The 14973-nt window shown below is 54.6% G+C and overlaps 6 protein-coding genes across 6 annotated transcripts; 3 read left to right on the top strand and 3 right to left on the bottom strand.

Annotated features, from left to right (window-relative positions):
• Nucleotides 1-764: 764 nt before the first annotated feature.
• Nucleotides 765-1912, bottom strand: A1O7_02473 (uncharacterized protein; the record flags this gene model as incomplete). Its single annotated transcript, XM_007756504.1, has 3 exons — nt 765-1035; nt 1122-1603; nt 1676-1912. The coding sequence occupies 3 exons, from the start codon at nt 1910-1912 to the stop codon at nt 765-767; spliced, it is 990 nt and encodes a 329-aa protein (XP_007754694.1).
• A 931-nt stretch (nt 1913-2843) lies between these two features.
• A1O7_02472 (uncharacterized protein) lies at nt 2844-4775 on the bottom strand (the record flags this gene model as incomplete). Its single annotated transcript, XM_007756503.1, has 2 exons — nt 2844-4123; nt 4172-4775. The coding sequence occupies 2 exons, from the start codon at nt 4773-4775 to the stop codon at nt 2844-2846; spliced, it is 1884 nt and encodes a 627-aa protein (XP_007754693.1).
• A 1505-nt stretch (nt 4776-6280) lies between these two features.
• Nucleotides 6281-6856, top strand: A1O7_02471 (small nuclear ribonucleoprotein; the record flags this gene model as incomplete). The annotated part of the gene is made up of 3 exons (XM_007756502.1): nt 6281-6479; nt 6571-6642; nt 6726-6856. The coding sequence occupies 3 exons, from the start codon at nt 6281-6283 to the stop codon at nt 6854-6856; spliced, it is 402 nt and encodes a 133-aa protein (XP_007754692.1).
• A 790-nt stretch (nt 6857-7646) lies between these two features.
• Nucleotides 7647-9956, bottom strand: A1O7_02470 (uncharacterized protein; the record flags this gene model as incomplete). The annotated part of the gene is made up of 7 exons (XM_007756501.1): nt 7647-8854; nt 8903-9047; nt 9096-9227; nt 9275-9378; nt 9430-9702; nt 9764-9829; nt 9884-9956. 7 exons carry the CDS (start codon nt 9954-9956, stop codon nt 7647-7649), a joined length of 2001 nt encoding a protein of 666 aa, XP_007754691.1.
• Nucleotides 9957-10566: 610 nt separating this feature from the next.
• On the top strand, nt 10567-12156 carry A1O7_02469 (uncharacterized protein; the record flags this gene model as incomplete). The annotated part of the gene is made up of 1 exon (XM_007756500.1): nt 10567-12156. One exon carries the CDS (start codon nt 10567-10569, stop codon nt 12154-12156), a length of 1590 nt encoding a protein of 529 aa, XP_007754690.1.
• Nucleotides 12157-12563: 407 nt separating this feature from the next.
• A1O7_02468 (uncharacterized protein) lies at nt 12564-13161 on the top strand (the record flags this gene model as incomplete). The annotated part of the gene is made up of 2 exons (XM_007756499.1): nt 12564-13048; nt 13077-13161. The coding sequence occupies 2 exons, from the start codon at nt 12564-12566 to the stop codon at nt 13159-13161; spliced, it is 570 nt and encodes a 189-aa protein (XP_007754689.1).
• Nucleotides 13162-14973: the final 1812 nt, after the last annotated feature.

The raw sequence follows: 14973 nt of genomic DNA, 5'->3' as shown, positions 1-14973 counted from the left end.
CTCTCGTGGAAGATTCGCGGGCGGTCGATCAATCATCAAGCACGTCATTCATTTGGGGATGGAAACCTCCAAAACCACCAAGAGGCAAACAGCGCGCTGACAGTTGTCTGTGGCGGGGGTGCCTCGTTCCGGGGGGCCGAGCGCACCTATCAGCGCTGGGCGCCCCTCAGGGGCCCGCCTGGGGATGAATCCCCTGCATGATTCCGTTATCAACAGGAGCATGTGTAGATGTCTCGTGGTGCCCTACTGCTGTGCCTTCACGACTGACGAATAACTGGGATCTCTGGCGGGACGTCGAATGCTCAAATAACAAGGTCGAGAGTCGCAGAGGGACATGCGCATGCGGGTACATCGACCAACCTCACGCCTCCCAGGGCGTCCTTTCACATCTCTTCCCGCGGGTTCGCGATCTGGGTGCTCTGTGTGGCTGTGGCGGTGATTGCAACGCACTTCCTGACAGTAGCTTCATGCTTATCCTAGAATACGTACTGCATAAGGACGGAGTTTCTGGTTCTGTAACCAAGTCACCAAGTCACCAAGTCACCAAATCACCAAGTTCAGACTGATCGGGGCCAACCAGATCAGGTCCACCACTACTAGGTACGTATTGTTTTCTTCCGTCAATTTCACGAACATACATCAGAACATCCAAATATACACATATATGTGGCCCAACCGGTAGTCCTACCTGGTAGTACCTTTTTTCCCCCCTCGCCTCGTCGTGCTCATGTAGGGTAACCTCCCCTTCCACCGCTCCCCTCCGCTCAATCCACATCCGGCACAGGCAGGCCCTTCACGATCTTGACCCTTCTGCCCAGCTTCTCCAGCGCCTTCCGCGAGTTCTGGGCCCTCAGATCCGCGCTCCCCTGCTCTGTCACCAACACGAAATCGTACGTCATGAGAGCGCTGCCCTCTTTGACGCCATACTTGGCGGCCTGGTCAGCCGACACCTTGGACAGTTCGACAATGAGGCTGTTCTTCACGCCGAAGACGGCGTCGCTGGTCTCGTAGGGATCGTTTTTCAAATACAGAGCCCTAACGCGCAGAGAATGTCAGTACAAACGACAAGACCACTACCTCCGCCACTGTGCGAATGTAGGTGCAGACAAAGGTATACGCACGTAATCAAATGGTCGAACCCCTCCTTCTCAAACATGAAATGCATATGGCTCGGCCTCATCGGGTGGCGGCCCAGCTTCTTGAGCAGCTGCCCGACCGGCCCGTCGTGCGGAATCGGATACGGCACGGGCACAATGGCCTTGAACCAGAAGACGCCCTCGGCGTCCGACTTGAGAATACACCGGCCGTCGGGCCCGTCGCGGTCCGGATGCTGCACGTCGTACTTGCCCGACGAGTCGGTCTCCCAGATGTCGATCTTGACGCCCTCGATCGGCCGGCCCTGCACGTCCCTGACGGTGCACAGAACGAGCAGGGGGTCGCCGTTCTCGTCGTGCGACATCAGGTCGCCGTGCGAGAGGACTTCGGCCTCGTGCGTGTGGAAGGGGCCCAGGACCGTGCCTTCGGTCGAGTTGGGCGGTTTGGGGTGGTCGATGCTGTCGACGAGGAGGGACAGGCCGAGGATATCGCTGAGGAGGATGAATTCCTGGGGGGGTAGTCTCGTCAGTACGAGCAGTGGAGGGCAAGTGCTTGCTTGGTAGGTAGGTTGACGGCTTACCTGCCGCACATCCGTACAGATCTGTCCGGTCTTGGTCAGGAACTGGATGCCCGCCATCCATTCCTGCGTGGACAGCCTCGTCTCCCGCGCAAAGTCATGCAGATGCACGACTAATCTCTCGAGAATATACTTGAATCGCGGGTCCGGGTTGTTCGAGTTGATCGCGATGACGTTTTCGGTGATGTTGTCGATCGTCAGATCCTTGAGCGGAGGGATGTCGACCTTGGAGGGATCCATTGTAGACTGACCGACTGCGAGTGGGCAGATTGGGTACGAGTAGAGGTCAGGTCAGGGCAAGGCGGGTGGTAGACAAACACAGGCCCCAGAAAACGCAGATATGAGAAACAGGTCAAACGATATCAACACGGCCCCAGAAAACGCAGATGTGAGGACAGGAACAGGTGAAATAATATTTCCCACCGAACAAGCTAAGATTGATCGTGGGGTAATGCAGAAATGCAGGTGGGAGTATCCGATGGGCCAGGAGCAGATCAGCAGACGCTCAGCAGATGCTGAGCAAGACCATTATTTAGGGCTCGCCCAGGATCCCGATTCGCTTGTCAGTCGCTTGTCAGGTCATGGTGAATTTCGATCCACAAGCACAACGGCAGTGGGCGACATGGTGAAGTGGGATGTTGACGGTGGAGGCTGTGCGACGGTCAGGATCCGAAGACAAGCATCGTGGACGTGGAACATGCATCGGCAGAGGAACAATCCCCACAATCGAGGGGCACATTGTACTCGCCTGTCGCTCTGACAAAGCCTCGTCGTACATTGGATGGCGGCAGTGGAATGTATTCCGCCAAAACTCCGGCCTGCTCTATCAGCCACCAGCTCAAAGGACGCAAAAATGCCCCTATCAATACAAGCTATGCGTGAAGAATAAGCCTGCCGCTGCACCGCGAAACTTTTAACAAATCATCTGTTCCTCCAGATTGTGCTGCGACACATTTCGGGGCGCTCTCGTAATCATATCCTGCACTTTTCCTGCTGTCCACCACTCAGATGCGCAGCGCGCTCGCAGGACCCTTTTAATCTGCTCCTGTATCCGTCTGAAGTAATATCATGACTGGATCTGTGAGACTAGTGCCTGTATGCGAACACCTCCGTGGCCGTTCCCATGCATCTTCGCCTCCGATAGGGCACTTGGGTTGGTATGGCCTGTTTCCTAAGCTCGATGTCCTCCCTGGGAGGCGGAGCGATAGAGTCGTGCAGCAACTCGTGCAGCAAGTGCCTGCAAACGGTCGCCCTCATCATCGTCGTCGTATGGCTTTTCCTTTTCGCGAGGTGGGAAACTTGTCTCATACGGCGTCGATCCAGTCGATGCTCGCCCGTTCGCTGCATCTTGCAATTGCTGCGCCAAAGGTGGTGGTCGCACATCGAATCTCCCACTCGAGGTGTTCGATGGAGCTGGCTCCGACTTTGCTTCGTCTCGTGTCTGCGGCAAGTCATCGTCCTTGGACTTCTCTGTCTTTCCACCTGCCAAGTCTAATGACGCCCGACCAATGTGAGACGGTTGCTTCAATCCACCAGGCTGCTGGTTGACCTCAATCGTAGATCCGGCCGAGAGAGGTGGTGCGGGTGCTGCAGGGGAGGCCAATGGTGTCGGTGTTCTGTCCCGTGGAGCTTGTGCCGTCATATCCAGTTCCCCTGCTTGAACATCTTTCCATGAACACTTGGCGTGTTTTTTGGTACAACCCATACACGCCGTGAGGTTCTTCAGGCAATCCATATGTAGCCTCCTACAACGATCACAGGGAGGAATCACCCGATCTCCCTTCCACATATTGTCCATTCTGCGAACCATCTCCGCCTTAAAAGGGCCGCCATCGTCCCTATCTGATTGAGCAGGCTTCGTCTGCGGCATCAACGACGCAGGCGTATTTGGTATGGCGACTGTCGACGAACTTCCACCCGGCAGTTCAGTCGAACGAGAACGTGGCTTGTCTGCTGCATTAGCATGCATGGCTTGAGTCCGAGCAGTACCACTACCCAACGACGTACGTCGGATGGTCTCTTCGGTCAGGCCAGCTTCTCTCTCACTGGGTGTTAAGAAGTTCTTCATCAGCTCAGCTCGCTCGGTGGGCGAGGTGTCCTTGACCGATCTGCCATTGATAATGGTGACATTGCTCGGCGTGCCAAATGCATCCTCAGCGAAGCTCCTCAGCGCATCATTTGTCGAAGGAGGGCGTCGATCTGGATCTTCAGCAGCAGGCTGCCGCAGATTGACAGCTGTGAAGCCGACAGGAGGTGACTGAGAAACCTCGATGCTCCTAATTGGCCTGCTGCTGCTGCTGTTGTTGACTCCATTGATCTCTGCTGGTGGGGCGGGCGAAGCTTCGGTTCTTGTTGGCTGTCTTCGCGGTTCTCGTTCCTGCTCGCGCCGGGTCAAGATTGCAGCCCGCCGACCTTTCATCTTGTGAATCATTTGCCGAGCTCGGCCGGAAACTGGTCACAGTTAAGTTGAAGCTACAAAGGAAGTAGGGCTTCCCATACCTTGATCAGCAAGCTGGATGACTTGACCCAAGTTGCGGTCCAGAAGATCCATGACGCCGAGCTCCTTGTCTTCGTCCTCTCTGATGGGCTGTGGGGGGATCAGCTTTTGAGGGTGACCACTTGCGATGAGCACGTAGTCTTCCTCGGATATTTCGACACGACACTGTTTTGTGTAGAACTGGCAGACTCTTATACCATTGCGAGTCCTCTCCAGGTTGAACTGTTTGGGATTGTTCTGAGCAAATTCGGCCACATCCAACCAAGTTACCTGTGAGTCCTTTGCATGGGACTTCAGGATCTTGGGTGGCCCGTCGAACATCTTCTCGAAGCGTTTGATCAAGATGGGTCCGACAGGCCGAGCTCCCAAATTGCCCGCCAGACTTTCATGGCGTTGTAGGACTCCGTCGTATTCACTCAGCAACCGAGCAATCTCTCCCAGCGTGTCGTTGACCGTGACGAGTGGTATGTCCTCCTTGTGCTGACGGACGAGATAGTTGATCTGCAGGTGGTTCGTAGCTGTCCGAGGGATCTTTGCGGCTGGGATGGGGTGAGGCTCGGTCGGCGAGCGCGGACGCTTAAGCGAGGGTGTCTGCTCAACGTTCATGGTGAGAGGATGTTGAGGTTGCACAGCTCCAACATAGAGGTGTCCTGCAAATCGGTCGAGAAGCCCGAGTCGCTCGTGGTGCGCTCGGGCTGTGCTTGTTCAGCTGGGAGCCTTGCGGAGCGGTGGTCGACGAGGTGTGGACGGAGGTAAAAGTGGGGAGGGAGCTGGTGGATCAGCTTGAAATAGTTGACCCGAGATGGTCAGAGCTATTTGGCAAGCTGCAGCGCCGTGAGCGAAGACAGATACCAAGCCGTGTGCACGCTCGTAGCGAAGGAGGACGAGGAGTGAGAAGAAAAGGGTGGAAAATGTGAGAGTGGGCAGGAGTGGGAAAGCTTGGGCACGGGTTTAGGGTCTGGCGTGAGGAGGGCCGATGAGCGGAACCAGAAGCTGAGGCCACCGAGAGCAGAAAATCCAAGGCAAATAAGGCAGGTGAGGAGCAGCAAGCACAGACAGCGGCGAAGGAGCGGATTGTTGAAACAGGCGCGGCAACCAACCATTTCGGGAACTTGAGAGCATCGTCTCCCGGCCCTTGCCCGCCAGCTTCAGCGCGCAGCCACGGCAGCCAAACCGTCACTTGCAGCATCGCGGGGATACTGGCGCTGAGTCTAGGTAAAGGCTAGGGATCCGTCTGCCAGTCACAATCGCCCACTCGGGAGGCAGAGGACGCGCGGATGCGAACACGGACGCTGAAAGGGCGGGAATTGGACGGCCCCGAAACACCAGTGCGATCGCGGGAAGAACAGCAGTTACCGTTCCGATTGCAGCCTCAGGGTCAGATGCGTGCGGCAGCCGTGAATTGGTGGTGGTGGTGGTGGTGGTGATTGCTAACGTTAGTTCAGGTTGGTGCGCGGGGTCGAAAATCGCGACCTTCCCCCCTGCGTCTCCTCCAACTACTGTACGGAGTACGGTGGGCGGGAAGCCGCCTCCGTCGGTGGTGAGCATGAGCACCCGGATGACCAGAGCTGCGCAGGAAGGCAGCTCAAGATGCTGAACGCACCCAGAGATCCATTGCACTTTCAGCTTTAGGACTAGAAATTGACCATCCGCACGACAGAGCTTCTTCGCGTGTTTAGGGACTTCCCGCTACCCTGGCCGTCTGCACCATCGCGGACTCTCGTGGCAGAGGCGGCAGGCCGCAATGAGTGGTGCAGGGAGCAAAGTGAGAGGTGGAGAGGGCGAGACGCGTGGCGTGAAGGGCGGCGCTCCGCCCAATGATGTTCCGACACCAACTTCGGCGGAAAGCTGCACCTACCCTTTTTCTCTCTCTCACGTCACACACCACACAGGCACATCGTTCGGCTTGATTGCACTCCGACCACACAGCCAAAAATTACTCGGACAGATCCCCAACCGTAATAGTCTTTCCTCCTGCTTGTGACTGGTCGGGCTCAGGATTTCAGGTGACCAGAGCGCCTTTCGGCACTAACCATTTTGAGACTGAGGCGCCTTCAAACTACTACAACCTGTTCCTCTTGCCATTGAACAAAAGCCACCTTGAGCAACAAATGTCGGAGCGAGGTCATTTTCGTGGAGGCGGCCGGGGAGGCGGCGGCAGAGGCGGTGGACGTGGCGGAGGCGGTGGCCGCGGTGGCGCCCAACAACAGTCCGACAGATTACAGGAGAAGCCCAAGAAGGAGAACATTCTCGACTTGACAAAGTATGTCGACAAGCAGATCAACGTCAAGTTCAATGGTGGGAGAGAAAGTATGTTGTCTGCACCTATGCCTTATTGTTTCGGGTCTGCAAGTGCGAGAAGGGGACATTTGGAAACTGACTCGCTTGATTCTCGAATTAGTTGTCGGCACGCTCAAGGGTTACGATCAGTTGATGAACCTGGTATTGGATGATGTCAAGGAGACCATGAGAGGTAAGCTCAGCGCTGGACCTGGAGCTTTCATCGTCATCCAGCGAACGTAGACACAAATCTAAGCTGACATTATTCTCTTGCAGATGACGAGGGCAACGAGACAACACGACCCCTCGGGCTCATAGTTGCCCGCGGAACATTACTCGTGCTAATATCGCCTGTCGACGGAAGCGAGGAGATTGAAAACCCCTTCCAGCAGCAGCAGGAAGAGTAAATCCCGAGTCATGAAAGCACGATTTTCTGTGAAAGTTGCAGCCCACCCATCCCCTGCTTAATCGCCTAGCATGCGATCAGCACATATCAGCGCTACGCAGTGGAACGCGGTGGGAAAGGTTCGACGCGTCGACAAAAGTCTACAACGGGCCAACTCAGCTGAGCCGGTTTAGTTTGAGAGCAGATCCTCACTTGACTGAGCAATGCTGGGGCCCTGCATCGATTCCTGATGAGGACATCTCATGTCCGAGTATACAGGCTCCTGCAGGCCTGGATGGTCGGTCTACATTTCACGGAGCAGGCTCCATCACAATCGTAAGAGATGCTCACTCAGATCCTGAAGTTCCGTTGTCTCTGCGTCTGTTCGCACTCTATTATCGCTTTGTCATGAACACTACGCAAGCACGCGACCTTGTGATGGAGAAGCTGAGATCAAGTGTGCAAATATGCTTTCTGATTTTTTTTCTCCGTGATCTGTGCCTCAATTTTTCTATAAATCGCATCTCGCTCCTTAGTGGCGTAATCAATTCTGCACCAGGTGCCTTTTGGTTACCGGTTGACCCTGCAGCATATTGAGCCTGCCACTCCTTCAGCCTCATCCCAAATGCCCGCCTGTTCCGCGGTCTTCTGACCAGCCCTTCTCCTTCCCTCTACGTTTGTGCCACTTCCACTGGTGCAATCAAGTCCGCGGGTGCGTCCGTCTTGTTCGCCCACCAGCTCGAAACTCTTGCAGCAGATCGTTGTGGTTTTCGAAGGCGCCACAATTTTCGTGGCTTGCTCCGTGGGAGAGTCTATCTCATCAACCCGCCTCTCTTGCTGACCAACTCCTGAAAGGCGCTCTCGATGCCCTTCTTGAGTTCCCGAAATGTCACCACAAACACACTCTGCTCATCTCGGCTTACGAGCATAACCTTCTCCTCCGTGCCTGCGTCCAGCTTATTTAGTGTTAATATCGTGTGTCCCAAGTCAATCACAGGTCGTCCCTGACTATCGACCTGATGGAAGACATAATCGCGGAACAACTTGAGGAAATAGCGCTCGCCGTTCTCAGACCAGGCCTGATCACTCATGTACTCGGGCCTTTCATTGATAAAGTTCAACTTGGCCATCAGCCGAAAGAGGCGTGCATTTTCCACTTCTCTCGCAAGGTGAGAGGAAAGTTCGTCGTCGGTATGCAAAGCTGCATTAAAGGCAGTGATCATTTGATTCGAGATCAGCGTGATGAAGCCGTCGATGGTCTTCTCTTGGTTCTGCACGGCCGAGTATAGCCACACAACGGCATTCTGTAGTTCGGGTTTAAAAAAGCGCTTGAATGCGTCCATGCTGCGGGCGAAATTCTGGCCTGCGTCAAGAGTCCCGGACCCGACTGCTAGAATAACTAAGGCGAAATTAACGAGATCCTGACGCTGAGCTTGAGCGAGAGGCGTGTGGGAGTTAGCTTCGAATTGAACCACGTCTAAAACTGCGCCTCCATTGAGGCGAACGCGATTCTTCCCTGTCACTAGAATCTTGGACGGATCCAGGACTCGTGCAGCCAGACCTGAGCTATGGATAGCTTTCAGAGCCGAGGCAATCTGGACGACGTACGCCCACAGTGCAGGTTCGGTAATTTGATCTTTACCGTGGGAGGACCGAGATGGGCGTGCATTGAATGCGTGGCCACCCAGATGGTGATGTTCGAGGAGGGATTTGGCAAGCGGGTGGTACTCAGTGACTACGAAGAGGGAAGAATCGCCAAATCCGCGGTTCGTGAAGACGTCGACTATGCGGACGACATTGGCGTTAACAATGTTTTTCCATGCTTGGCCGGCGCGGATGGCATGTTCATTTGTCAGGCGGAAGCCTTCGACTCTCCGAAGGACAAAGAAGTGGCCGTTGGCGCTTGATTGAGCCTTGTAGACCCACGTGGTGTAGCCACCCAAGAGATTGGAATTCTTGTGATTCGTGTCGAGAGGTACCAAAGAGTGGTAGCTTTCGATGTGGCTGGGCAACTGTGAATCTGTAGATACGGTGAGCTCAGACTGGGACGCGAGGCGAGGCTGCGTACTGGGTAGAGTCTGCAAGGCAGCCGCAGATTTCTTCTGAATGTCCTCTCGCAGATCGTTCGGAATGAATAGGTCATGGACACTGCGTTGATACTGCGTGAGATTTGGATTATAGTGTCCGATCGGCGCATATTGATGATATTGGACCTGTTATCACAATGAGTCTCGCCAGCCACCATCATCGCAATTACTTACCGGTTGCTGAAAGCCACTGGCGCTGGGAAAGAACGCAGCTCCATTCAGGCTATGATCAAGGTAGGGATTTGGAGCATGGCTCGGTTGGAAGGTGTCAAAAGCATGAGATACGGGGATTTCGTTCTCATTTGTCTGTTCTTATAAGCCTTCGAAAAGAAAGTCGCAGGTCTCTAGCCCACCATCGAGGGATCCTGAACCCGTCTTGGAACGAATTCCTGGACCTCACCCACGGTCCAGTCGGGGGTCCTGGCATCTTGACGAAGCGGAGTTGCATTGGAAGACCCTGTCGAGAGTTGTAAGAGGGCAAACTCGGTTGAGACTGGATTGCGCTCACTGGAGATAATGGCCTTTGGCATAAAGGGAGCCGCGCTTGCTGCCTTGGGAGAAATGCCAGCGGCTGGTTTCTTCGCCGCCGCTACACTAGTTGCGGCGCCATTCGGTGACAGGAAAGAGGGAGTAAAGCTGGGAGAATCGACACTAAGCACCTTTTTGGCTTGACTGTCAAAGGGGTTAGAAGACAGCTTCCGAGCCAGTGCATCTTGATGATACCTATCCATGTGTCCGGCATCGGAGGAGGGCTTTTCTATCGTGTGGTTGAAGGCACACCCTACACCGCCGACGAGTGAGCACCCTTGTACCATACCCTCATCAACAGTGGTTCAGTTTACCTTTGTCTTCATAGCGGCATTTTCCGTAGATTGTGACATTGCGACAGAGAGTATCCTTCGCGGTCTCTGTCACTCAACCATCAGCAACGCGACGCCTTCCGGCCGCTGTGGTCGACATACCCCTGCCTTTGATTCTAGGGGACAAAGCAGCGTGCCTTGTGTCTTCTGCATTATTCTTGCTCACTGCGGCCATAGTCGTTACTGGCTGAGGTGGATCATGGCAGTGGTATGATCCATCTGGCTTAGAGGTAGATCTGCGGTCCTAACGCATCATGTGGGCGCGCAAGAGAGACGTAGGTTCCAGTAGTAGGCGACAAGAAGTAGAAAATGAACTGTTGCAGGGGCGCAGTTGCTATACTACGTGGCTCGTGGTGCGGCTGGCTGGATGTGCGCGAGGGAAATATCCATGTCTCTACAAAGATATCCAAAATGGGACAGTGAATAGAAGGCGAGAAGAAGATGGAACAGTCTCCGGCTGCAAGATGAAGTAAAGATTGGGACGGGCCAAGCGCAACAGCTCTTCCAGGGCCCGTGTCTTCGAGTCCGCTGCTTTGTACGTGCGGTTGATGTGGAAATGGGAGGGAGATGGAGATGGGGATAATCGCAGCTGCGCGGCATTACACACGCCTTCCTATCCTCTTCCGAACCGTGTCGTCAACCAACCAAATAATTATGTTGTTTCTGAGGATATAATACCTGTGCCAGAGGTGAAGACAAGAGAGGCCAGACATGTCTATTTCCGCATGTCGATAACCACGACTTTCCTCCCTGCCGTTTCCCTTGCCTTCGACAGGACCCCGACTATGGCGACCCCGGACATCTCTCAGTTAACGCCAACTCAGCAAGAAGCTCTTCAAACGTACACCGCCGTCACCGACCAAGCTGACCCAATTGCCGCAATCGCTCTTCTGCAACGATGCGAGTGGAACGTACAGATTGCCATAGCCCGTTTCTTCGATGGTGAGCCTGCCACAGATCCTCTCGCAGAGGCGCAGGCGCAAATACCTACTACGTCCACCCGCCAGACCGCAAACCTACAATATGAGAACCTGCTGGCGGCTACTCGGCCATCGCATAGAGCATCACGGATCGAGCCCGAGGACATAGTCCACCGGGTCGACACAGGCGGCACAGTTCCCGAGCAGACGTACCGACCATCACCACTCTTCTCCATCATCTTCACACCAGTCAACGTCCTCTACCGAGTATTCAGCACGATCCTATCACCATTTGGTTTTCTGGTGCCTACATTCCTCTCCCGCCTCTTCCACCGGTTACTTTACCAATCGCAGACGCAGACACCCACCCAAAGAAGAGCTCTTCCACCAGCAGAAAATGCCAGGAGATTTATCCGCGAGTTCAGTGAAGAGTTTGGCGACCACAACGACGAGAGCACGAATGGAGGGAGCTCCACTGCCCTCCTGCCTTTCGCAGAGTCCGGCTTTAACTTCACCCTCGACACCGCAAAGAAAGACCTGAAGTTCCTCTTGGTCGTGCTTCTGTCCCCAAGTCACGACGAAAACGCAACCTATATACGCGAGACATTGCTCTCAACCCAACTCAAATCCTTCTTCGACTCCCACGAGTCCGATCTCATTTTGTGGGGAGGCAATGTACGAGACTCAGAAGCCTACCAGGTGTCGGCAAATCTACAGTGCACAAAGTTCCCCTTTGCAGCGCTAATCTGCCAGTCGTCCGAGCCGGGCTCAAGCGGGCAGATGACGGTAGTGTTGCGTGCCGTGGGGCCCATGCCTCCGGCAGAACTGGTCGCTAAGCTCGGCACAGCAATCACGTCTCATCAAGCGTCCCTTTCTGCCGCACGAGCCCAGCAAGCCGAGCGTACAGCGACTCAGAATCTGCGGAGAGAGCAAGATTCCGCTTATGAAAGATCACTAGCCCAGGACCGAGAACGAGCGAGACGGAGGAGGGAAGAGGAAGAAGCCGCTAGGAGGGCGGAGGAGCAGGCGCGGGAACAGGTGCGACTAGCGGAGAAGAAGAAGAGCAACATGCACCAGTGGAGAAGGTGGCGCGCTCAGTCTCTTCCTCTCGAGCCAGCCGGAAATGTCAACGACGCGATACGTGTAAGTATCAAGATGCCTTCTGGCGAGAGGGTAATAAGGAAATTCCGCGCCGAGGCGGAGATGGAGGAACTTTATGCTTTTGTGGAATGCTATGAGATTCTTAAGGCCCGGGAGGCGGAAGCGGAAGACGAAAAGGACGTGGAGGAGCCGGAAGAATATGAGCATGAATACTCATTCCGGCTCGTCTCTCCTATGCCTCGAAAGGTGTATGACCTCCAAGGCGGCGGCTCGATAGGGGAGAGAGTGGGAAAGGGGGCGAACCTGATTGTTGAGCCTATCACTGAGGATGACGACGAAGTGGACGACGAATGAGCGCTTGCTTCTTTGCTTAGACTTGCTTCCGGCTACGAGAGTCGCAATAGACTAAGAGACTACATCGTAGACCCTGGCAATTGCCAAAAATGGTGTGAACCTGGCCAGGGTCTTCCGAAGTACAGTGCACAGTATTAGCCTTGTGCAGCCTCGCCAACGTGGGGAACGTGCACGCTTCTCACGAACGAAACTCGAATGTCCAGCGCGAAGCGTCCACCTTTAGACGTGCCATGCTACATGTTCGACGACATTTCTACCCTACAGCAGACGCCTCCGGCGTCCTTGCATTCGACCGTTATGCCTTGCACCCCCTCGTTTAACTTACGGGGACGCGGCAGCCCGAAGAGTCCCAAGCAACGCGTGACCTATTGAAAGATCAGCATAGTCTACGTCCCACCACGACAAAAATGCCGTTTAACGCATTCCTTGATGACTATGGCGATGGCGCATGGACGGATCTGGAAGCGTCCGATTCTGAAGGCTCTGCGCACGACTCGCGATCCTCCGATAGTCCATCCCCGCGTCTGCATGCCCACATCATCGAGCTTTGCTCTGAGGGGAGCGATGAAGAGGGAGCCACCCAAGGGATACCAGACATAAGTCCCGACAATCGCAGGGTCGTCTCTCGGAGGCTAGAGGCGGACAAAGAGGATGAGGAGCCCGTGGACAGCGGCTTCCTTTCGAAGAGCGTTCGAGAGCAGTTCAGGGACCCTGAACACATGAATTTGCTCAGCGGCTTCATGAAAGATCCAACGGGCGGCGACAAGAATCATGGTTCCCTCCAGGCTGAGCGAAGGGAGCTGGAACCAGCCGATAGCACAGGCACCGATGGCAGACGGGACGTGGCCACGAACTCCGAAGCCATCGATCTAAACTGTGAACGTTGCTTGAGGTACGAGAGGAAATGCGATGGCGTGAAGCCCACCTGTGGCAGATGTGCGATATCGAAAAGGGGAAGATGTCACTGGCCTTCAGCCCGTGCTTCGCGCACACAATTCCATATGAGTGACCGGTCGAGACACGCGCAATTGCCTACCACTCCATCTCCACGATATTCCAAGTCAGTTACACCTAAAGGGCCTTTTCTGGTTCATGATTCAGGAAGGATTGAGCTGGTGCCAGCTACCAATGAACCTGGGAGGCTAGAGCCGTCTAGCGACCTAGTCCAAACCGGTATCACTTGCCACCATGGTTCACAGCACAACAAGGACTTGGTCTTCAGCGATGTCCTTCCCAATCCGGATGTTGGAGGCGATCCACAACAATGGTCGTCTTCTAAGCCCTCTCACACCATGAAGTATCTGGATCTCTGCGATTCCGACTCCAATACTGCTTCTTCTCCGAAGAAATGCCAACACTGTAATACCAGCAGGCTGAGCTGCAATGGTAGGCGACCCTGCCAGTTCTGTGTCAAATACGGCAAGCGCTGCTACGACCCCAACGCGAAGCCGCCGGTACGTCGGTCACAGTCCAACTTAAAAAGGCAGAGTGATGTGCAACTCGCGGTCCAAGAGAAGCAATCCATCCGCGAGGTAACAACAAACCAGGCGTCGGTCCAAAAGGCTAACGCAGCTGCCCATCTGCTAGAGAGGTCGCACAAGACCGAGCTAAGTGTACCTGACTCGGCCGAAGAAACCATGCCAGAGACAGACTCAGATGGTTCTGAGTATGGTTTTGAGAAGCTCCATCCCTCGGTTGCCTCAACGGCTCGCGGCAATTACCACCCTCAGCCGTACGATGACGCTTTAATACAAGGGAAGCGACAAGGCTTGACGAGTACGCAGATCAAACAACGCCTGAATTTGGGGCCAGCCACATCAACACTTAGAAATAGATGGCGTCTGCTGCTTCGATGGGGCATCGTGGATCCGGTGCCTACTCTCACAGCCCAAAGTTTCTACCCCCTTCCTGCAAAGGCTCCGGTTTCAACTGCCGCTTCTCAGGATGCTTGCAAGCACATGCCAAAAGGTGCTTCCAATGCTGCCGATGGACCTACGAGGCAACCCTTCGATTGTCGACCGTGTGCATCCAATCATCGGGATTGCGATGGTATGGTTCCTTGCAATGCTTGCGTTACCCACGGCCAAGGCCAGAAATGCATTTATACGAAGCCTCGTGGTAGACGAGGCCCTTCTCCTGACCATTTTTCCGAGTCCTCTTCACAATCACATCAAACTCCGGTTGCTTCTCTTCCCATTACTGGGCGCAGCACCAAGGTGCGCATGACGAACGCTGACGCATCTGATACGAGGAGAGTATTCTGTAACCAGTGCACCAAATGTCATAGCACATGTGATTCTACATTTCCCTGCGATCGATGCGAAATCCGAGGTATTGGCCATCTTTGTTCTTACTCTACACGCCATGTTCCCGCAGCAGGTAGTGCAAGTGCTGCCAAAGGAGCATCGGCGAACTTGGGCGCTTCCGCTACTTCTCTTACGGCATCTGTGACTTCAGCACATGGCCTTTCTGGCGTGAAAAAGGTGCGGATGCAGAATGCCGACCCCAAAGAGACACGAATGGTCTTTTGCAATGGGTGTGCAAAGTGCCACAGCCCCTGTGACGCTGTGAGTCCACTCCATATTCTATATCCGTGCCGCCAGAGTCTCAAGCACTATCCATTCCAACTGAGGATATGGTTGTTAACTGACTAATTTGCAGATGCTGCCCTGCCAGAGATGTATAAGACGAGGCATTATCTGTGCCTATTCCGATCTCTACATTCCTGCGACCTTGAAGGGCGACAGTAGAGCACTCACTGATTCTGGATATTCAACTACATCCCCAACCACATCCGCTCTCATATCCACGACGCTC

The sequence above is a fragment of the Cladophialophora yegresii genome, assembly GCF_000585515.1.
Source record: "Cladophialophora yegresii CBS 114405 chromosome Unknown aczIN-supercont1.2, whole genome shotgun sequence".
NCBI lineage: Eukaryota > Fungi > Ascomycota > Eurotiomycetes > Chaetothyriales > Herpotrichiellaceae > Cladophialophora > Cladophialophora yegresii.
This window is presented reverse-complemented; position numbering and strand designations above follow the sequence as displayed.